Source organism: Vipera ursinii (assembly GCF_947247035.1).
Source record: "Vipera ursinii genome assembly, chromosome: 1".
Taxonomy (NCBI): Eukaryota; Metazoa; Chordata; class Lepidosauria; order Squamata; family Viperidae; genus Vipera; species Vipera ursinii.
In genome coordinates, this window is record NC_139512.1 from 20531458 (window position 1) to 20555086 (window position 23629).

At 41.9% G+C, this 23629-nt stretch overlaps 1 protein-coding gene across 1 annotated transcript in view; it reads right to left on the reverse strand.

Annotated features, from left to right (window-relative positions):
• The window catches only part of MDGA2 (MAM domain containing glycosylphosphatidylinositol anchor 2), a gene marked incomplete at both ends in the record, with an annotated part of 636181 nt that overhangs the window by 143094 nt on the left and 469458 nt on the right, over positions 1 to 23629 (reverse strand). The window contains one exon of the mRNA XM_083348686.1: positions 20623 to 20892. Within this exon, the coding sequence (XP_083204812.1) occupies positions 20623 to 20892 (270 nt within the window). The remainder of the gene's footprint in view (positions 1 to 20622; positions 20893 to 23629) is intronic.

Here is a 23629-nt window from a genome sequence, read left to right on the forward strand (position 1 = left end):
AATGCTCCAACACTGGAAGATTTTAAGAAGAGACTGGACAGCCATTTGCCTGAAATGTTATAGGGTTTCCTGCCTGAGCAGGGGGTTGGACTAGAAGACCTCCAAGGTCCCTTCCAACTTTATTATTATTATTATTATTATTATTATTATTATTATTATTATTATTATTATTATTATTATTATTATTATTATGTCTCTGAGCCATTAGATGTTGGTGAGAAGTCTACTTGGAATCGTGATTCACATCTTCTCACCTTACAAACCTTTCATTTTAATGCTTTCTACCTCAGATAGTGATAATCTTAACCTAATCTGAACATGTGACTGAAAAGACATAATATCTGCATGCTAACTTTCCTAAACACCTTGTTAGGTAGTTCACTGCTGTTGTAACCCTCTGCAGATTGTACAGGCAGATCTGAAGCTGGAGGACAGAAAGAGTTACCTTTAATGATGTATCAGAATATTTTACTTTTATGTTATTTTAGTTTGTTGGTTTTCTACAGCATTTCACTGCCTCTGTTCAATTCTCATCCACCTCTCCTATTTATCTGTATCTCCAATTTCCTATTTCATTTTTTTTTCTGTTTGCATTTGTGTTCTCTTTCTACGCTCTTCTGCAAATATATAAAGAAGGGAAAAAATGGAGAAAAAGAGTTTCCTAACTCTCCTTATGAGTAAAATTTTAGTCACCTGAAGCTGGTCTCTCAATAGTTATAGTGTGAACTCTCACCAAGAGCTCAGAAAGTTCTCCCCCCCCACCACTTGTAAATCTCTTTGCTATAGATGGGAACTTTAAAAAAGTTTAATAGATGTTATGAGTGTTTGTTTAACACTCGATGCATTTGCCATAAATACAGAGAGACATGCAGCAATTACCATGACAAGGGTGCAATAGAGGAAATGAACTGAGGATGATATTCTAGCAGATGGCAGGAAACCATTACCTTCTCCTGATGAATAAGAAGCTTCAAGTCTCAAAGCCTCGTTTGTTCCCGTAATTACCAATTTGGTGAAGAATCTGCAGGCGGAGAAATAAGACTCCACTGTTTATGTTTTTGTCTGTTAAATGGCTCAGGGAAGATACAGCATTTGCATACGGAGACACACTCAGTAAGAAAGATATGATTAGGTTCTACAGAGAATAAAGTCTTGGCCCTTTTTCCCCCTCCATGTCTTCAAAGCATGATCTTGGAAGGAAATAGGCTGTATTTTTAAGGATGCACAGTCTTTTCTGGGTGTGTTCCAGGGTGCAGCTGTAATTCAAGAGAAGTGAGAAGTCAGGGACTCTTGGTTGCAATGCCTCTGAGACACCCTCATGTTTAGGGGCATCCTGACCCCATGTCAGAGGTACTGACACTCTGCTGTAGAAGCATGATATTCAGGAAGTGAAATAGGAGAGAGTCAACCAGATCTTCCTCTCGAGCATAGAGTTTATGGATTTCATTGTCTTGTAGTTAGCACAATAAATTGCTTTTCTCCTTCAGGTTCAAGGCAGAGCATCCAAGGCTAACCAGGTTACTCTGGCACTTGACACAGTATGTTCTCCCCCGCTGTCAATACAAGTACAGTAAATTAAATAATTGACAATTGGCTATCTTTATAACATCTGGTATGAAAACTTCACTGTAACCAATGAAAAAGGGCCTGGCCCTTTTCATTCTAAATGGATGGCTGTACAGGTCACATCACACATGACCAACTTAATGAGGACTCATACAGCCCAGAGGCATGGTTCTTCTAATGTGTTTCTGTATGTGTATGGCAAAAATGAATACCACCCAGACTGGGTGGTTTGTGGCAGCTGCTGTATCTGACAGTTCAATTGATCCTGAACAATTTAGAAACATCCTGAATAAATTGGTGCACCTGTCAGCAGAATTGTGGGAACTCAGGTCTAGAGCATTTGGAGAGCAGAAGGATAAGGAAGGTAGTTGCAGGGGATAGTCCCAAAGACTCAGAAGATACGCAAGTAGATTAGAAAGTAAAAGAAGAATAAGAAATGTACAACCTCATCACTCTTTTTTTAAATGGGACACTGATAGGTGTTCCCTTCATAAGGTTACAATAGCTTGTCAGTGTGCATTGATGAGCCAGAATTCAAATACCCCCAAACGCTGGTTTTGAGACACAGAGGGTTAATATCTTGGAAAGCAGAAACTATTCTCAAAGGATTATAAGCCTTTCTTTTACAAGTTCCTGTCCTTGCTATATGCTTGTCTGGCTTTCCTCGCAAAACCTTCATGATGGCCAATATACATCTAAGACTTGCTTTCAAAAACAAAATTACTCAACATAAGGTTGGTTTGATTTTCTAACTGTCATCTTGGAGATGTGGGAAAATTTATGTCTGCCTTTCCTCTAATATTACTTTCCTTCTTTATGAAAGCAAGTATTTGGTTTATAGATCCTGTCACTGTCTTTAGCCAATAAGCTATCACCAGTTGCAGCTAGTCTGAAATATGCTATTTAACTGGTTGCCCATTATTGTACAATATATATTTTATAAAGAGGATATAATAAATGAAACTGCTGGATTTGTTTCTGGATTTGTTGCTTAGGTGCTGGGGGGGGGAGAAGGAAATTTATACTTCCAGATTATCTGCAGAAAGGATGATTTCTGTATCTTTAGGCTCAGTTTAGGAGAATAATTAAGACTGAAAATTAATTTCACTTTCAGCTACTGTATATTTTTTGCACTACCAATTGTCTTATTATCTAATATAACATGCCCATAATGGAAGCTATTCTGTAAAAGTAGTAACCAGGCATGGTTTACTATTACCTTTCTTACTCTAAGTGATCTATAGCAACTAAAGTATGAAGTTCATGTAAAATACAAAAGACCATGTAATGTCAAAGCTAAGCAAATGTGACGCCTGCTGGCTGACAAGGAGAAAAACATGAATTGTGCTACCTTTTTCTTTACTCTTTCACCACCACTCTATCCTTTTGAGGCAACACATATTGTCAGATTTGTCACTATTTCCCTTCCCTCTCTGTCATTCTCTCTTATTTCTGGAGCTTATATCGACATGTTGTTTTCTGAAAGATGTCAGCACACTTGTAGCTTTTATACTGTAAGTCAGACAGATGCTGCAATGTCATCACTCACTCACCTCATAATTAGCCTTATACCATACTTAGTCTGGATTCAAATCTATATGAAAAGGCCATGTAGGACTGTATCTGGGGAAAAAGAATTTTGCACAACCACACCATTCCATTTTTCATGCCTTCATACAGGTACACACAGAAAATTGATCAAGTTCAGCAAATATACACACACACACAAAATCATAGACAAGAGAATACTATGGAACAAAGGCATAATATTTTAAAAGGAAAAATGCACTCATCAGGAAAAGTAGCTACAACTATTCATATTTATAAGAAATGCACATAAAACCACACAGATTTCAGGCAGATTATTTTCTGAGGAATTTGCAGATTGATATTGAAATACACCTATGGTTGAAAAAAGGACTACTCACAAACTGAGGACAAACTGAGCATAGCTAATAGAGAATTGCCCATCTCTACCTGGCTCTACCTATCTCCTCGAACAAGCAAGATATTTATTTATATTTTGACTTTTTGGAGGAGAAGAAAGTATAGCAGGCTATTTACAGGGAACTTGATGGCCACCTGTACAAATTGCATAGTTGGTACTAAAAGATTCCGGGCACATGTTTCCCAATTGTTTCTCAATAACTTTTCTTTCCAATCCTGTTATTTTATTGGTTCTTCTCTGACATACTCCAGATCATCAGTACCCTTCCTAACATGTCATACCTAGAACTGGATGCTATATTCCAAGTGTGTGCTGATCAAGGCAGAAGAGAGGAATACACTAACTTATCTTGATCCTGGCACTCTTTGCACTTTCTTCCACAGTGTGTGTGTGTCTTGGCTGACCCACCATCAGTGGCCCTTTGGGAGCCTGACAGAAAAGTTTAGTAGGGCCGATGCCCAAGACCCGTTCATAACCCAACATGAACCGTTTCTGGTAGGAAGTGCAACATAGTCCCTCATAAATTAAACCCTATTGGCATCTGTTCTCTGCTTTTTTGAAGAAAGAGCACGCCACACCTCTGTGCTTTGTATTAGAAGATGAAATAAAAAGAAAAAAAAATCAAGGCAAACAAAATGAAAAGAAAATCAAGGCAAACAAAATGAAAAGAAAAAAATCAAGGCAAACAAAATACGTAAGAGTTTTCTCTGGATGGATGTCAGGGAGCAACCATACCAGTTTGCATTCTTTTTGTGGTTGGCCAGGCCCATTCTGATAACTATTGCGAGAGGTCCCTTCACTTCTCATTTCATAAGAATGTTCCCATGTTCTCTTCTTAAAACTTCAAAAGGGCTTATCTTTCCCTGTATAATGAATAACTCCAGCTTTCCAGTTTGGGTAGGCCTCAAAATGATAGGAAAGCAGGCTAAAATAAGAAAACCCATGAAAACTTCCACTTCTTTTTTCACAGCAATCTCCAGCCTTTCAAGCACCTCCCATCACACCCCAGGGAAGATGAGAATTTTTCTTCCAGCTTAGCAAAACAAACAAGCCCAGCTGTTTCTGTGCTTGTTTGTTTAAAGAACAGACAGGCCTTCTCCCTGCAGTAAATCCCCTCTGCCTGATCTTTTTTGCATTGGAAAACGTGTCCTCCTAGTGCAGACATGTCAAACACAAGGCCCGGGGGCCGGATCTGGCCCGCAAAGTGGTTTCGTGTGGCCCGCGAAGCCATCCTGGAAACAGTGAGGGAACGGCTCCCACTGCCTTGGCCCTGGCCCAGAGACCCTCCTCCTTCCAGAGACCCTCAGATCTGTCCCACTCCTGCCCAGGCCCCCATAGGCGAACAATGTAGAGCTGGCCACGCCCACCCAGTAGGCCATACGCACTCTAGCCACGCCCACCCAGTTGGCCACACCCACCCTGGCCATACCCACCCAGCTCCTTGAGGGAAACCGCAATGCTGATGCGGCCCTCAATGAAATTGAGTTTGACACCCCTGTCCTAGTGCTACAAGGCTAAAGGAAAGGAGAGGTATGGTTAAAAGAAACCCTCTTAAACAAGCAAGAACCCTGCCAGAAATGAATTAAATAATAGTCCTCCCCCCATTCTGCTCCCCTCCAACATGCATTGCTATGTTTTTTTTGTATAGGTCATGGTGTGATTTCACTTCCCTTTTAAGATGAAATCATCCCTTTTATGGCCTCTTCTGCCCGGCAGAAAGAATTAGGCCACAGCATATGAACTCATAAGTAATAGTGAATATGATTCAGGTCCTAGAGACTGTTTTTCCTGGTGACTTTTCTTGCTAAGAACAGAAGAGTTGTTTTTATTTCTTTCTCCTTGGAAATTTTCCCAAGCTCCTAGTCTAGTTTACACCTCTTGACTTGGCTGATGGTTTTCCCTCCAAATATCAACAACAGTGTCCAATCCCTCTAAACTCTTTGAGATCAATCAGAGTTTGATCCAGATCCATCTAGAGGGGTGACCCATCTAGTTGGCAGATATGCACTTAAGCAAACTCACAGATTGGCAACCCATGCAGCAAAAGCAGACAACCAAAATGTGTTAACCAAGTATCTGCTCAGACATGATGCAAAAAGTCTTGCCCAAATTCGAACTGGTAGGAAGAGTTAATGAGTCAGGGACAGGGTTGGTGACCAGAAGGCCTAATCCTATCTATTTTGATAGGCCCCAAATGATACCCAAACTCCAGAACATGAATGCAGTCACATATTCTCACTGTTAATTAGTCTGAACTCACGCTCATATTTCATTAAACTCCATCAGTAACAAAAGGCTCTTAATACAGTACTCTCACTTTGTATTGGCAGGGACTGGAGACATTTGAGCATCTTCATTTCATTCACCAGCAGCAAATCTGCCAAAAGGAAGAGGTCAGCGACAGTTGTTTGGATTTTATCAGGTTAGGATATCGTAACAAGGGGGAGAATGGAAATTTCAGTTGCTGAAAAATTCACCAACAAGACAATCTGTGTTGACAAAATAGTCTGAAGAAAAGTAAAAACTGAGGTATGACTGTCCATTTTTCAACCAGTTCTGGCCGGCTCCCTATCAAAAATTAAGAGACATATAAAATTCTTGTAAAAACTATTACACTCAACCAATTAAAACATAAAACATTAAAACAACCAAAAACCTGGTGCCAATCAGCTCTAACATGCCATCATCTTTTCTTTTCCCTACACTGGGGGGAAAAATCAAGTCTTTAAAAACTAAGAGGGTTGAGGCCTACCAGACTTCAGGGGGGAAGGGTATTCCATAAGGCAGGGGTTGCCATGGAAAAGGCATGCTTCTTAGTTCCCATCATATGACAACATTTGGGGAAAAGGTCTAGCAACTGGACAATAACACAGAAAAAAGTAGCTTTTACAGTCTAGTCTTTATCTTTGGATACTTCTAGTGGTCTACTATCCAAGTAATAGCAGGCCAAGCCCTGTTTGGGTTTTTCTGAAATCAGCTCAGGGTTGCTGGGTGCTGTTACTTGCTATGAAAAACAGATGCAACTATTCTGTAATGGTTGCACTGGCTGCCTATTTGATTCTGTGTCCCAATTAAAATGTTAAGTTTGCTTGTGAAGTCCTAAATCATTGCAGATCATGTCACCTGAAAGGCCATGTGCATCCAAATGAGCCTGCTCAGATTTAATCCAGTGAAGGATCCCTGCTGTTTTCTGAGCAAGAGACAGTAGACTGGGGTTGTTATAAATAATCTATTCCTAGCAATGGCCTCACATTAATGGAATACAATCCCTAGGAAGAATAAAGAGGAAATTCAATAATTGCTTTAAACTGTTATTTTAAGAGTTTCTTTTAATTATCTACTTTGTAAAATGCTACACATTAATGTTTGCTGCTCATTTCAAGAGAGGCCAGTGTGGATGTACTTTGATGAACATATATAATTATACCATCTTCCAAGGATAAATTGCCATGAAAGTCAATTTACAGTATAGGTCCTCTAATAGGAATGAATAAATGAAGCTGGAATATTTGCTCACTGAAATGATGACTATTTTAACACACTGTGCTATGCTTAACCATAGCTTGTAATTAAATCACAATGGGGTAAATTCAGATAATACACCAAGACATAAATCATGGTTCTCATAACACAAATCAACATAATTAAAGTATTTTGTAAATTAAATAATTAAATAATTCTAAATTATGCCTATGGTCCCCAATACATTTGTTTTGCCAACTATGCTAGAAATACAAGTAGTCCTCATTTAGCAACTGCCTTAGACAGGGTCTATTTGCACTTATGATAGTGATTATAACTTTATAATCAATGCCCATACTTGTCACCTTTGCAGGTCTGTAAAGAAAATAAAGAAAAGCTGAAGTAATATCCTAACATTGTGATGTTTCATTTAGCAATACTTTGTGTAACGACCAATTTGCTGGGCTCAACTGCAGTTGTCAAACAAGGACTATTTATTTATTTATTCATTTATTAGTTTTTATAAACTGCCCTTCTCCCGAGGGACTCGGGGCGGTGTACAGAGGAAGGACGAAGAATACAGACCGAACAATAAAATAATAAGAAACACTAATGAACACAAACTGGGACCCCAATTAACGCTATCATGCCAGGCCAGCCTGCTGGAACAAAAAAGTTTTTAAGTCGCGACGGAAGGTACGGAGGTCAGGGGCCATCCGGATTTCGGTAGGTAAGGTGTTCCAGAGGGCTGGCGCACCCACTGAGAATGCCCTCCCCCTGGGGGCCACCAGCCGACATTCCTTGAGCGGTGGCACCCTGAAGAGGCCCTCTCTGTGGGAGCGCACAGGACGGTGGGGTGCTGACATCGGCAGAAGGTGCTCCCGTAGGTAGTCCGGACCCATGCCATGTAGGGCTTTGAATGTCATTGTTAGCACCTTGAACTTCACACGGAAGGCAACCGGAAGCCAGTGCAGCGCACGGAGGAGAGGTGTGATATGGGAGTATCGGGAGGCTCCCAAGAGTGTCCGTGCCGCCGCACTTTGCACCAGTTGAAGCTTCCGAGTGGATCTCAAGGGCAGCCCCATGTAGAGAGCGTTACAATAGTCTAGGCGAGATGTCACAAGGGCATGGGTGACTGTACGTAAGGAATCCAGGTCTAGATAAGGCCGTAGTTGGCGAACTAGTCGAACCCGGGAGAAGGCCCCCTTGGTCACAGCTCCAATGTGGTCTTCCAGGGAGAGCTGCGAGTCTAGGAGGACACCCAGGTTGCGGGCCCTATCAGCAGGGGGAAGTAACTTGTCCCCAATGTTAAGCAGTGGGACGTTCTGAATCTCCTGGCTTGCCGGTACGTACAGCCATTCAGTCTTGTCCGGGTTCAGTTGAAGCCTGTTTCTCCCCATCCATTCCCGGACCGCTTTCAGGCAGCGGGACATCACGTCTAGGACATCACTGATATTGTTAGGAGTTGAGATAAAAAGCTGGGTGTCATCAGCATACTGATGGTACCCTACTCCAAAACTGCGAATGATCTCACCCAGCGGTTTCATGTAGATGTTGAACAGGAGAGGCGAGAGGACCGACCCCTGAGGGACTCCGCAAGCGAGAGGCCTCGGGGTCGACCTCTGTCCCCCTGTCAGCACCGACTGCGAGCGACCCCGGAGAAAGGAGGAGAACCAACGCAGAACCGTGCCTCCCACTCCCAGTCCCCTGAGGCGTCGCAGCAAGATACCATGGTCGATGGTATCGAAAGCCGCCGAGAGGTCTAATAAGACTAGGACAGAGGAATGGCCCCTGTCCCGGGCTCTCCAGAGATCATTCATCAGAGCGACCAATGCCGTCTCCGTGCTGTAGCCCGGCCTGAAACCCGATTGGTACGGGTCTAGATAAACCGCTTCATCCAGGATCTGAGGAAGTTGGTGCGCCACCACGCTCTCAACAACCTTCGCAAGGAAGCGAAGATTGGAGACTGGACGAAAGTTATTCAAAGAGGATGGGTCCAAGGTGGGCTTCTTGAGGAGAGGTCTCACCACCGCCTCCTTCAAGGCGGTGGGGAAGTGACCCTCACTCAGAGAAGCAGAGATGACCGCTAGGAACCAGCCTCGTGTCGCCTCTCGAGCTGCATAGGCCAGCCAGGAAGGGCACGGGTCCAGTAAGCATGTGGAGGAGCTCAACCTTCTCATAATCCTGTCCACTTCCTTAGGAGTTACAGGATCAAATTCTTCCCAAATGACGTCGACAAGACTGTCCATGTCTTGTTCTTCCATCTCAGCCCAGTTGGAGTCCAGACCAGTTCGAATCCGAGCGATTTTATCCAGCAGATATTGACCAAATTCCTCGGCTCGACCCTGCAAGGGTTCCCCCCTCACCTCTTGGTTTAATAGGGAGCGAGTCACCCTATTAAATAAGGCAGCCGGGCGATTATCTGCGGACGCGATGAGGGTGGAAAAGTAGTTGGATTTTGCCACCCTTATCGCAGCGAGATAAGACCTGGTGAGGATTCTTAGTCGCAATCGGTCGGATTCGGATCGACTGGACCTCCAACGGCTCTCTAGGCCCCGTCTCCGACGCTTCATCTCCCGGAGCTCCTCGGTGAACCATGGGGCTCGCTGGGATCTGCGCCGGGTCAGAGGCCGCAAGGGTACAACTCGGTCCAGAGCCTCCGTGGCTGCCTTTTCCCAGGCTTCCACTAAGGCTTCCGCCGAGCTGTGAGCAGGGGGTGCATGCGAGTCCCTAAGCGCTGCCTGGAACTTATCAGGGTCCATTAGGCGCCTAGGGCGGTACCATCTGACTGGCACCGTGCACCCACGGTGGGGGGTGGCAAGGGGGAAGTCTAGCCGCAGGAGGTGGTGTTCGGTCCATGACAGGGGCGTAACAGTTGTGGCACCCCCACCGATATCATCACGCCACCGTCCAGACAAGAACACCAAGTCTGGGGTGTGGCCTCTCTCATGAGTCGGTCCAGAAATTATTTGCGACAGGTCCATGGCCGCCATGGAAGCCATGAACTCCCGAGCCAGTTCGGACGATCCTCCCAGGGACGGTAGATTAAAGTCGGCCAAGACCAATTTAACTCATATTTTGCCCAGTCATACTATAGCTTGTCTGCAACTGTAGAATTAGAAGGGGCTGTTTAGATGATTGAGTCCATCTGCTGTTCAGTGCAATTTCATTTTGTTCTGCTAATGAAAAAAAAGAAGCAATATAGCAATATTTTCCCATGATATTCAATGGGAAAATCAAGATCTATTTTAAATCATAATAAATCATAATACTTGTCAGGATCTGGGCAATATTAAACCATTCCCTATTTCCAAGCAATCCACAAGTGGGAAGGCTATTTCTCAAGGTCTGGGTTCATGTGCTCAGTGCTGATTAGGTGATTTTTCCAATTGTCTATGTTCAATGCATCAGACAATATACTGTTGGAACCAACAGCCAATTACAAGCATCACAGAAAAAAATGATCATCAATCTGAACCTCTTTTGGATGTCACTTCTGAACCATACAATGTTGTTGAGCAGTCCGCCAGGTCCACATTTCTGATTTAGCATGCACAGACATGAAACCCTGTAATTGGTATATCAGCAGCATCCAAGCCGATGCAGCAAAACACTTCTGAAAAGAACTGTAGTATCAATTTAGTGGAAGCTTTAAAGACTTAAAGCAGAATTTTGAATACAGGGAAAGATTTAAGGGGCAAGAGATTAATCTAGCCCTGTCATTTCAGGGCAGTGTCTGGGTTGGCAAGATGATGGAAGTGAAAGGAATAAAACATATGCATTTCTGTTTAAACTGGAGCTTGTAAGTCTAACAAGTTCATGGATGGATCAAACACTTTAATAACTGATAAATAAGGAACTAACAGCATTATAGTCTGCAGTTAATTGAGTGGGGTTTTCTTATTCTTTTTGTACGGGATTAATTGAATTGGCCTTTCCTTTTGCTGTCACATCATTCCTTGTCATCTCCAAGTGGCAAAACTTGTGAGATGTGTACATTTAACACCCTTCCTTTCTTTATGTATCCTAGAGAAGTTTATAAAATCTCTGGGTGGAGCTTAAATGAGACATGCCTTTTCACCCTATAAATAGAAATAGAAATAAATAGAAACAGACCTTGGAAATCTGAGAAAGCTCAGAAGGGTGGAAGCTGAACAGGAAATCCCTCAGCCCAGGCTCACCTAGATTGGAAGTCTTTCAGCCAGCACTAGAGAATAATTTCTTCAACATTCTTCAGAAACCCCTCAGACCATGCTGACCAAACTCACCTAGACTGGAAGGCATTTGGCCAGCATCAGCATTGTCTCAGAGCATTTGTTGTGCAGGTTCTTCACAGCTTTTGTCTATAGCATCTGCTCTGCTCTGCAAAGGCTCCAAAGCACACTAAGGCCAAGAGAAATGCTACTTTGTTTTTGGAAGTGAAGGAATTGTGATTAAGAAAGGGTGAGAGGCTCCTTCACTCAAAACATTGTCAAACCAGAGTTCTGCTTTGAAGATTCCTACTGCCCAGCTAGCTAAAGGCTTTTAAATTTAGGCCAAATGGCCATAGAAATTGGGGCAAGAGCTGCAGGTAGACAAAAAGTCACAAGTTGCCCACTCTTGATATAAAAATTAGGGGAAAAGCTGGATTTATTTCTCATACCTCTCATATTTGAAGAAATCAGAACAAAACTATTTACCTTTATATTTCCAATCTGATCTCAGTGTCAAAATGATTGATATTTGATTGATTTAATTTATCATTTAAAACTGAACTAATGTAAGGTTGATACCCCACTAACATATGGTGTCAGCCACTTTAACATGGCATTTGAAAAATGAAGAGTCATGCATGCATCATGGATCTATTTGCAGCATTATTCATACTAACTACAGCAATAGTGCATCTCTGAATACTTACTGGAGATAAAGAATAAGGACAATGCTATTTCTTGATCTGCGAGATTCCTGAAATGACTTCTTGGGACAGGATGGGAGAACAGATGGAAAATAGATGGTCTAGAGATCCAATTATGTTCTTAACCTGCTTTCCTTAGATTTATAAAGAGGAGCATAATAAAATGGGGGTGCAAAATGGGGGAAAATAGCCCCAATGTACTCTGTGGAACATCAAAGGAGATGAAAAAAAATATGTAAAGTAAAAGGTGAATAGGGAGGGGGGAAGAGCCATCATGCTGTCCTTCTGTAACACAAATTGCTAAGAGTCAGAAGACTAATGGATTTATTGCAGCAGAAGGTTTTCTTGGCTGTAGTCTGATGGAGATGGGAGAAAAAAAAGGTTGCAAAAAAGTTATTTTTGAGAATGGCCAGATTTAAAGTAGCAGCAAAATACCACTTTCCTTCATTGCTTGGTTCCCTAACCGAGGACCATCCTTGAATAGAAAGAACTGCAGACCAATTCTGCCCTTAGGAAAAAAAGATGTACCTGAGGCAAAGGCTAAGAAAAGGTTTCCATGGACTGATGGTGACAGTCACTTTTCGTTCCTCTCACAGCAATACTAACATTAAGATTAATAATAAATCCTCCATGAAATGCAAAGAACTTCTTGTGCAGGCTACAGGCACTTTCACATGAAGCTCCCCTCACACAAAAGGACCTATATGTGCTCGTGCACACGCACCTGCCTCTCACACAGAACCATCTCCTCTCCCCCCGTCATGCCGGGCTGCCAAGCTGGAAAGGTTAGGGACCGCTGTCTGAGGGTATTGTACCAAACTTACTTTGTGTAAAAAGAGTTAATTCAGTGATCAAGTTAAGCAAAACCTTTGAGGCAGCTACACCTGAAGCTCCTATTGAAATTAATCATATCTGAAGTAACTGCTGTTTCTCTTAACTGTATTCTTTCCAGTGGGTGAAAGTTTCGTTTTTGGCAGGGAGAAGTTCTCCACCTAAAATAAATAAGGAACAAAAAAACAAACAAACAAAAAACATTCTTTGGTGAATAGAAGTAATTTAGAGCTGGGAGATGACCTGATAAACAAACAAACAAACCAACAAACATGCTTCCTTGATACCTAGATGACTACAGATATAAAATAATTTTAATAAGAGGCAGAACTCAAACATATCCGCTTTCCTCAATCTAGGTAGTCTTTAGATATGCGTCCCAGAATTTTCAGTCTTGACAATTTGGCTGGGGCTTTCTAAGAGCTGAAATCCCCATTTCTGCTAGATTTTCCCTGTTGGAGAAGGCTAAATTATGCAACCCCCATATCAACAATGTTTATTACAGAGATACACCATCTGTAGCCCTACAGATATAGGTGGCTCACCAAAGCCTTAAATAAAAGACACAGAATTTGCTCCTACAGAATTTGCTGCAAATCATTATTTTTATATCACAATGGGGAACCAATTAAATATGTGGAGTGTGATTTTAAACCCTACTTGAAAATCCAGGCTTAAAATTAAATTAAACTTGTCATGCCTATTTTCACTTTGTTGACCTGATTCTTGCCCATTTTTAAAAATATCACTACAGTGCATCATTTAAAGGTCAAGTGTGGCCTTAACTCAAGAATGTTGACCCTTCTGATTTTCCTTTAAGATAAAAATCTTGAAGGCAAACAGTGGCTTCAATAAGGTACGTGAAATGCAATGAAATAGTTGTGCATTTCTATGCAAATATATATCTTTGCTTGCCCCAAAGATTACATTGTGACAGTTTTGATGTGACAAAATGTCTGGGCTAATTGGTGCTTATCAAAGGTAAAGTTTGAAAACCTCAAACTAAATAAGTACATCTTAAAAGAATGTTTAACAGATTTTAATAACAGTTTGAAGGGACCTTGGAGGTCTTCTAGTCCAACCTCTTGCTCAAGCAGGAGACACTATACCATTCCAGACACTGTTGAAGCTGACAATTTCATGGCTCAGGAAGAAAAATGTAATGGTGCTTCGCTGTCCTCAGAAAAAAGAAAATAATGCACAGATCCACATAAAATACATAACTACTCCTACCAGTTTAGCCAGAATCTCTCATTTACTCTGAAAAATGGAAGCTAATAACTTGCAGACAAATCTTCCTTTACAGAGATGACATCAATGGCCAAGAGAGATTTACAGGGCAATCAATGCATCTGTCTTCACAAGAAGATACAATTTATTTGCAAAGATGAGCCATGACGGATTCTCAATATGCTTTTGCATTTAAAGAAGCTGTGGCTGAAATGTGCAGTGCACTTTTGCTTTATTTTAACTTAATTGACAACTTTTTTTATTGTTAACAGACTAAGCCAGCTGAAAGAACAAGCAGTGTAAACTGAATGTACTCTTCAGATAATCTCGTATTAGTTTCTCAGACATCTGAAATTAATTCAAGCTCAAATCAGGTTAATGATTTTATATGACCGTTTTGAAATTTACCAATACGCAAACATGAGATCAGCATTCCCTTCTTTGTTATAATGTTACAAAACAATTCACCCTCATGGATGACATATAGAAGATGGGAATAGTAAAGGGTAGCTGTTGAAACAGGAGTTAAGATTAGCACCATCTGATGCTTCTATTTGGATGAGAGAAACATAACCTGATAAAAATACACATCAAAATATTTTCAGTATTGAAAACTTGGTCAATGTACAAAGAGAAGCTGAATATATAGCCTTGAGGATCTCTTCTCAGTTGTATTAAGTTTAGTAGCTGAATGCATAGATTTAAGCTATGAGGGAATCATAAGTGTTATAGAAGTAGAAAATCTGACTGGGTTCATGAGAATGAACCCAGGAGACAGCATGGAAGTAATATTTGAACTCCAAATGGTGAAAAATGAACAATGCAGGAGTTTACTTTTGGGAATATTTGGGCATAGGATAAGACATTATGCATGTACTATATCTGTAACTCCCCTTCATGGATTACTGCCTTGTCGTGGCGAAGGGGCTTGCGTAATTCAATGAAGCTATGAGCTATACCGTGCAGGGCCACCCAAGACGGACAGGTCATAGCAGAGAGTTCTGACAAAACGTGATCCACTGGAGAAGGAAATGGCAAACCACTCCAGTATCTTTGCCATGAAAACCCTATGGACAGTACCAAAAGGCAAAACGATATGACGCTGGAAGATGAGCCCCTCAGGTCGGAAGGCGTCCAATATGCTACTGGGGAAGAGCAGAGGGCTAGTACTAGTAGCGCCAGAAAGAATGAAGCGACTGGGCCAAAGCCGAAAGGACGCTCAGCTGTGGATGTGTCTGGTGGTGAAAGGAAAGTCCGATGCTGTAAAGATTTTTTCTCCATAGGAACCTGGAATGTAAGATCCATGAATCAAGGAAAGTTGGACGTGGTCAAACAAGAGATGACAAGACTGAACATCGACATCTTAGGTATCAGCGAACTAAAATGGACAGGAATGGGTGAATTTAATTCAGATGACCATCAGGTATACTACTGCGGGCAAGAATCCCTCAGAAGAAATGGAGTAGCCTTCATAGTCAATAAAAGAGTAGGAAAAGCAATACTGGGATACAATCCTCAAAATGACAGAATGATCTCAGTTCGAATCCAAGGCAAACCATTCAATATCACAGTAGTCCAAGTCTATGCCCCAACCACCAGTGCTGAAGAGGAAGAAATTGACCGGTTCTATGAAGCCCTACAGCACCTTATAGAACTAACACCCAAAAATGATGTCCTTATCATCATGGGGGATTGGAATGCTAAAGTAGGAAGCCAAAAGATAACTGGAATAACAGGCAAGTTTGGCCTTGGAGTACAAAATGAAGCAGGGCACAGGCTGATAGAATTTTGTCAAGAGAATACGATGGTCATAGCAAACACTCTTTTCCAACAACCCAAGAGACGGCTCTACACATGGACATCACCAGACGGTCAACACAGAAATCAGATTGACTATATGCTCTGCAGCCAAAGATGGAGAAGCTCTATACAGTCAGTAAAAACAAGACCAGGAGCTGACTGTGGCTCAGACCATGAGCTTCTCCTTGCAAAGTTTAGGCTTAAACTGAAGAAAGTAGGGAAAAGCACTAGGCCACTCAGGTATGAATTGAATCATATCCCTGTTGAATATACAGTAGAGGTGACAAATAGATTTAAGGAATTAGATCTGATAGACAGAGTGCCTGAAGAACTATGGACAGAGGTTCGCGACATTGTACAACAGGTAGCAACCAAAACCATCCCAAAGAAAAAGAAATGCAAGAAAGCAAAATGGCTGTCTGAGGAAGCTTTGCAAATAGCTGAGGAAAGGAGGGAAGCGAAAGGCAAGGGAGAAAAACATAGATATGCCCAATTGAATGCAGAATTCCAGAGAATAGCTAGAAGAGATAAGAATGCCTTCTTAAATGAACAGTGCAAAGAAATAGAAGAAAACAATAGAATAGGGAGGACCAGAGATCTTTTCAAGAAAATTGGAGAGATGAAGGGAACGTTTAATGCAAAAATGGGCATGATAAGGGACCAAAATGGCAGGGATCTAACAGAGGCAGAAGAGATTAAGAAGAGGTGGCAAAATTACACGGAAGAACTATACAAGAATGAGCTTAACGTCCCAGATAATCACAATGAGGTGGTCACTGACCTCGAGCCAGACATCCTAGAATGTGAAGTGAAGTGGGCCTTAGAAAAGCTGAGCAACAACAAAGCTAGTGGAGGTGACAGTATTCCAGCCGAGCTATTCAAAATCTTAAAAGACAATGCAGTAAAAGTGCTACACTCAATTTGCCAGCAAATTTGGAAAACTCAACAGTGGCCACAGGATTGGAAAAGATCAGTTTACATTCCAATTCCAAAGAAAGGCAGTGCCAAAGAATGTTCAAACTATCGCACCATTGAACTCATTTCTCATGCTAGTAAAGTCATGCTTAAAATCCTACAAGCTAGACTTCAGCAGTATGTGGATCGAGAACTACCAGAAGTGCAGGCAGGATTTCGAAGAGGCAGAGGAACTAGAGATCAAATTGCCAACATACGCTGGATCATGGAGAAAGCTAGGGAATTCCAGAAAAACATCTACTTCTGCTTCATTGACTATGCTAAAGCCTTTGATTGTGTGGATCATAACAAACTGTGGCAAGTTCTTAAAGAGATGGGAGTACCAGACCATCTTATTTGTCTCTTGAGAAACCTATATGCGGGTCAAGAAGCAACAGTGAGAACTGGACATGGAACCACTGATTGGTTCAAAATTGGGAAAGGAGTCCGGCAAGGCTGTATACTGTCGCCCTGCCTATTTAACTTATATGCAGAGCACATCATGAGAAAGGCAGGGCTAGATGAATCAAAAGTTGGAATTAAGATTGCCGGAAGAAATATCAACAACCTAAGATACGCAGATGATACCACTCTAATGGCAGAAAGTGAAGAAGAACTAAAGAGCCTCTTGTTGCGGGTGAAGAAGGACAGTGCAAAACTTGGGTTGAAACTTAACATTAAGAAAACCAAGATCATGGCATCTGGCCCTCTCAATTCCTGGCAAATAGATGGGGAAGAAATGGAGGTAGTGACAGATTTTATTTTCCTGGGCTCCAAGATCACTGCAGATGGGGACTGTAGCCAAGAAATTAAAAGACGCTTGCTCCTGGGGAGGAAAGCCATGGCAAATCTAGACAGCACACTAAAAAGCAGAGACATCACCCTGTCAACAAAAGTGTGTATAGTCAAGGCTATGGTCTTCCCAGTTGCAATGTATGGCAGTGAAAGTTGGACCATAAGAAAGGCTGAGCGCCAAAGAATTGAGGCCTTTGAACTATGGTGCTGGAGAAGACTCCTGCGAGTCCCTTGGACTATAAAGCGATCAAACCGGTCAGTCCTAGAGGAGATCAATCCTGACTGCTCTTTAGAAGGCCAGATCCTGAAGCTAAAACTCAAATACTTTGGCCACCTAATGAGAAGGAAAGACTCACTGGAGAAAAGCCTAATGCTGGGAAAGATCGAGGGCAATAGAAGAAGGGGACGACAGAGAATGAGGTGGCTGGATGGAGTCACTGAAGCAGTAGGCGTGAGCTTAAATGGACTCCAGAAGATGGTAGAGGACAGGAAAGCCTGGAGGAACATCGTCCATAGGGTCGCGATGGGTCGGACACGACTTCGCAGCTAACAACAACAACATATCTGTAACTATATTTTAAATAAGGGAAGATAACATAGAAAGTTTTGCTAGAATAAAGTCAAGGATACTTAATTGGAGAAAAAGTTTAATAGAATATATTTGAATTTTCTGAATTTGCATTGCACTGAAAGAAGTAAAATAAAATGTCATTGGAGCAACAAATTCCAGAAATAAAGACATACTAAATGAATTGATCTGAGTGCTGGAAATAGGATGAAATAAATGGTAGATTATGTTGCTGCTCTTGAAGTTATCCTAATTTGCTGCATTCAAGTTTTATACACTGTCAACCAGAAAACTGAAATTAATCTTCATTTAGATTCTTTCATAATAATGTCATTTAATAGATTACCAAAATATAGAAGAGACAGATGAACTGAAATCTACATGGATCATACTATCAAGGATAACAGCTATCACATTTTTCCTGAAAATAAGACCATATTTATTTTTGGTCCAAAAGACACATTAGGGCTTATTTTCAGGGGATGTCTTATTTTTCTGGGAGGTGGTGAGCGCGTGGGGACAGAAGGCATCTGGCAACAGCTGCAGCCTGCCAGACCCTTGGCTGGCAGACTCGGGCTGTGAAACATGTGGAATGCAGGCAAGTGGGAATACTGCTACCACTGGGCCAGTCCTTGCCAGATGTGCTGCATGGCCACCCACCCACTCACCATCTGGTTGCTCATAGGCTCTCTGCATCATCTCTGGCTGGCGGTTTCAGCCTCCTGGCCCCCTTCAGGGCTCTGCCCACACAGCCATGCGAGAGTTGGTGGCTGGAGCCATGGCAGCATGGTCTTCGGAGAACCACCGCCACCAGGCCTGGTATAACTTTCCCTTGTACAATTCAGCCCAGGGATGATGGCACTGGCCTCCAGAGCTGCCTCCCTTTAAACCATACAATGCAGGCATGAACAGGGAGCGGGCATTGCAAGGCAGCATTGCAGAACCCAAATGGCAGAAAAAGGAGAAGGCTGCCAGTGGGCAGGTAATCTGTAGGGCGGGGTGGAGAGAACCGGGGGCAGTGGTGACCAAAGAAGCCCCTTCAGTAGCTGACGTGGCTATTGTGCAGCAGTAGCGGAGGCCTTTTGCCATCACTCTCCCCTGGCTCAGAAACAGTAGAGGGGACTGAGCCTCCCCCATCCATCCTTCATAGCATGGCAGTTCGGCTTGAGAGGGGAGTGAAAGGGAAGAGGCGGGCAGGCAGCCAGGTCATTGAATGAGCAGGGAGAGGTCACCAAATGGGGAGTTGCTTGGCTGCGGGGGGCCCTGAGGTGCACGGGTGCAGGATGGCGGTGGCACAGGTGCACCAGGAGGATTCCTGCCCCATTGTGGAAGCGAGCAACTAGACAGTGGGATGGAGTGAGCGGGCTCTTAACTAGGGCTTATTTTTGGGGTAGGGCTTATATTAGGTGCATGTTAAAAATCATGCTAGGTCTTATTTTCTGAGTGGGTCTTATTTTTGGGAAAATACAGTATAAACTTTGTCACAAGGGAATGTTTGTTTAAAACAATAAACTGACCCCAAAGGATCTACTAGCAGATGGTACACAGAATAATAAATACATAAAGTAGACAAAGAGATCAGAGGAGGAAGAATAGTAGATATACGTATGTTAGAGATTAGTTAAATAGCTTCCTTGTTCACCCTAATAGCTGGATTTGAATAGAGCAGCCAGATCAACCCCAATAAAGAGTGGAATGCATTTATTGTTCTCTCTTTTTTCATACAAAAACATCAGTCACCTTTTTCTAAGAGAACAAGTAGGGTGGAGTCATCTACTATATTCAACTTGAATTAATTTATTTTTTCTTTGTAATAAGGGATCTTGAGAGTTCTCACTTGAAACACAACTAACCATGCTCAAATTATCATTATTTGAACACGTTACAGTATACAAAGATCTAGCTGGTGAGCTGGAAAGAAAGAGAAGGAGAAGACAACCAGCTTCAAGATTGATGGGCTTAATTATTGCAGCAGTTGGTGCACCATTGGGACACCTAAAGGATCAGATCACCCTGAAATAAGTTTATTTATGTGAATCATTAAGAGTCAATGTTGACTTGATGATGTATAATCAATTCATCAGTCAATCAACCATTCAATAAATCAGTAAAGTGTGATGGGTGTGTATAACATGCTAAATCATGCACATAAAAAAGATGAAAACCAACCAAGCGTATGCAACATTAGTTCTGCAAATGCATTTATTAATAGTTTTTAACTGTTCTGGATAAAATGTATAGCATGAATTCTAACTGGACTGCTGAACACAAGGATGCTCTTAAAAGAAAGGCCAAATGTTTTAATGTTTTGAGAGTTAATAGTAGCATTGGTCTTCAGAAATGGAGATCCTGCAGGGATTTATAAACATAGCAAACAGTCAATAGTTTTATACAGAGAAAGCTTTATTTTGCTCTTTTTTCCTTCTCTTTCCCTAAACACACACACACACACACACACACATCAGACACCACTGCTTGACTACAGAATTATACATGGACCTCATGCATTTTAAGACATTGCATTTTCTGTACGGTATCAACACCAACTTGGGAAGCATGTAGATGGCCTACCTGTCACAAGAAAGCTGCACCGGCCAGCCCCTGCCTCATTGATGATGTTGCAACTGTAATTTCCATAACTGTCCCTTGATAGGCTTCTGATTGTATACTCTGTGGAGTCTTGAGCATCAAATCTTCCTGTCCGAAGAAGCTTGCTGCCTAATCGCCACTCAAAGGTCAAAACCCGAGTTGGGTAAGCCCTCAGCACCCGGCAGCTCATGGTCACACTTCGGCCTTGGCCTTGTCGAATCTCAAGGAATGTTGGCTCAACAGCAGGTGGGTCTGCAAGAGAAAAGAATGAGGATGGTGGTGGTGAACAAAAGGGGACCCAGCAAACACACCTCCTCCTGCCCTGGTTCCTTCATATCTAACTAATTTTGCACTGAAGCCTGAAAATAAACTCCCGAGTTAATCAGTTTACCAAACATTTCAAAAGATTAGTTAATAGAGCTGCTTTTGAAAACCATTTAGAAGTTGCAGTTGGTCCATGGAGATGAGCAGATTGCTTGAAAAAATGGAAGGCACTTCTTTCTCTCCCATTTGACTCTCTTCCCCAGGATAGCATGGCAGAGTTGCCAATAAAGCTGCTATCTTGACACAGGTATGGGAGGAGAACAGAGGAAGATGTATATTTTGGAGCTTTGCAGCCACCAGTAAACTGAGTACAGAAGTCAAAGGAAGGCTGGTCGGTCCAAAAGAGAGGAAAAGAAGTATTTTCAAAAGAAAAGACAAAACAAAACATAAAAAGGTTTAAGAGGCCTACAAGCTGGCCATTAAAAGAAAAAAAAATCTCAAAGAGAGGGGACTTAAGAAAGAACAGGCTTAAAAAAAACACTGATGCATATAGAGCAGAGTAAATAGCTAATTGTAATAGACTGAGTACTAGATAATAGTAATAGAATAGTAATAGTATAATTATTGAGTAATAATAGTATAAAGTATGACATAGTAATAATAATAGTAATAGTATAGAGTATAACATCATAGTAATAATAATTATCATAGTAATTATATAGACATAGCTATAGAACAGAATATAGGAAGAATTCACATATCATTTTTATATGTTACATTTTACAAGACCAAATATCTCCCCAACCCTATATAAAGATGTCAGATATAAAGAAACCACTGTCCAAGGCCAAGTGCTTTTGTGTCTCTCTTGAGTCTGCGTCATTCTAATTGTGTACTGTTAAGAAAAGAACTCAAGAGAGCCTAACTGGTGATAACTAAGATTTTAAGTAAGTGAAATTGAATTTAAAAAGTTTAGAAATCAGAATTAGCCTGGGATGTAGAAAAATATTCTAGAAGACCAAAACAAACTCCTCAGTTCCCAATCTCTATGATATATTTCATGGGTGTCAAACTCGGCACGTCATGTGACATGTCACGACGTATCACGACTCTTTTTGCATTGCTGGCAATGGGGTGGGCGTGGCTTCGGTATGATGAAATCGGCCCACGGGCCGGCAGTTTGACACCCCTGAATTATATTTCTAAGTAGAATATCTGAGGGAGCACCGTTTTCCAGTTGTCTCTGCCCACTCGGTATGTTCTGGCAGAGTGGCTGTGCTCCAGGTCCTCTCTATTAAACACTAAAAAGGTGCCTTCTAGATCAGACCCTGCTTTCTGGAATAGGTATACAGACCACCCCACTTTCTCAGAGTTAAAGAAAACCTTTAAGGCCTGACTCTGGTCCCAGATCTGACATTAATGTGTTTGTGAAACACCTGTTGTGTTTTTTTTTATTTTTATTGTACCAGCTCCAGCTGGTACAGAATGCAGCCGCGAGAGTTGTGTTGGGAGTTTCCCGACACTCCCATGTTACACCTCTGCTCCATGAGCTGCATTGGCTTCCAGTTGTCTTCCGGGTGAGATTCAAGGTGTTGGTAATGACCTACAAAGCCCTACATGGCATGGGTCCGGAATACCTTGGGGAGCACCTGCAGCCGGCGTCAACTTCCCTTTGCCCAGTACGCTCCCACAGAGAGGGCCTCCTCAGGGTGCCACCGGTCAAAGAATGCCGACTGGTGGCCCCCAGGTGGAGGGCGTTCTCTGTGGGCACGCCGGATTTATGGAACCATCTTCCGGTCGAGCTCCGGATGGCTCCTGACCTCCTCTCCTTCCAGCGCAATCTCAAAACCTACCTTTTCGAACAAGCTGGCCTGGCCTGATGGGATGGGGTTGGGTTTTATTAATGTGTTTTAACCTACTTTTAATGTGTTTTAACTTATTCGTGGGCATTTTATTTAATCGTTTTTAATTTTTGTATCTTGTTTTTGATATGTATTACCCTGTTCACCGCCCTGAGTCCTTCGGGAGAAGGGCGGTATACAAATTTAATAAATAAATAAATAAATAAATAAATAAATAAATAAATAAATAAATAAATAAATAAATATTTTTCAGTTTTGTGGGGGGTTTTAAGCCACTGGAATCTGCTGGAGTTGGTAGAGGAAGGGGAACATGACAAATTTAAATAACTAAATAATAAATTCACCAGTAATGGAAATCAAACTAGAGGAGACTTTACTTTAAAAAGACAACATGCATGAATGTTGTTATAAATTCAGTTCCGGGTTAATTTCAAGTTGTTGAATATGAACTTTAAAACCCCATCTGTCCTGTTGCCATATAACGTTGTCCATTGAGGCTGATATTCACAGGGAAAGCTAGGGAAAATAAAACTGAAATGGTATCGGGTTTCCCACCTGAGCTGGGGTTTGGACTAGAAGACCTCCAAGGTCCCTTCCAACTCTGTAATTCTGTTATCATTTTGACACTGAACTAATTGTTCATGCTTGAACTGAAGTTACAATAGATTCCAGTCAAAGAAGCAGGAAGAGAGGTTCCCTCACCAATCCCAGATTCCAAGATAGGATTGGAATTAGCACTACCCTTATCTCTTACTCATAGGGACGCAGTGGCTCAGTGGGTTAGGATGCTGAGCTTGTCGATCAGAAGGTCGGCAGTTTGGCGGGTCGAATCCCGAGTGCCGCGTAGCAGAGTGAGCGCCTGT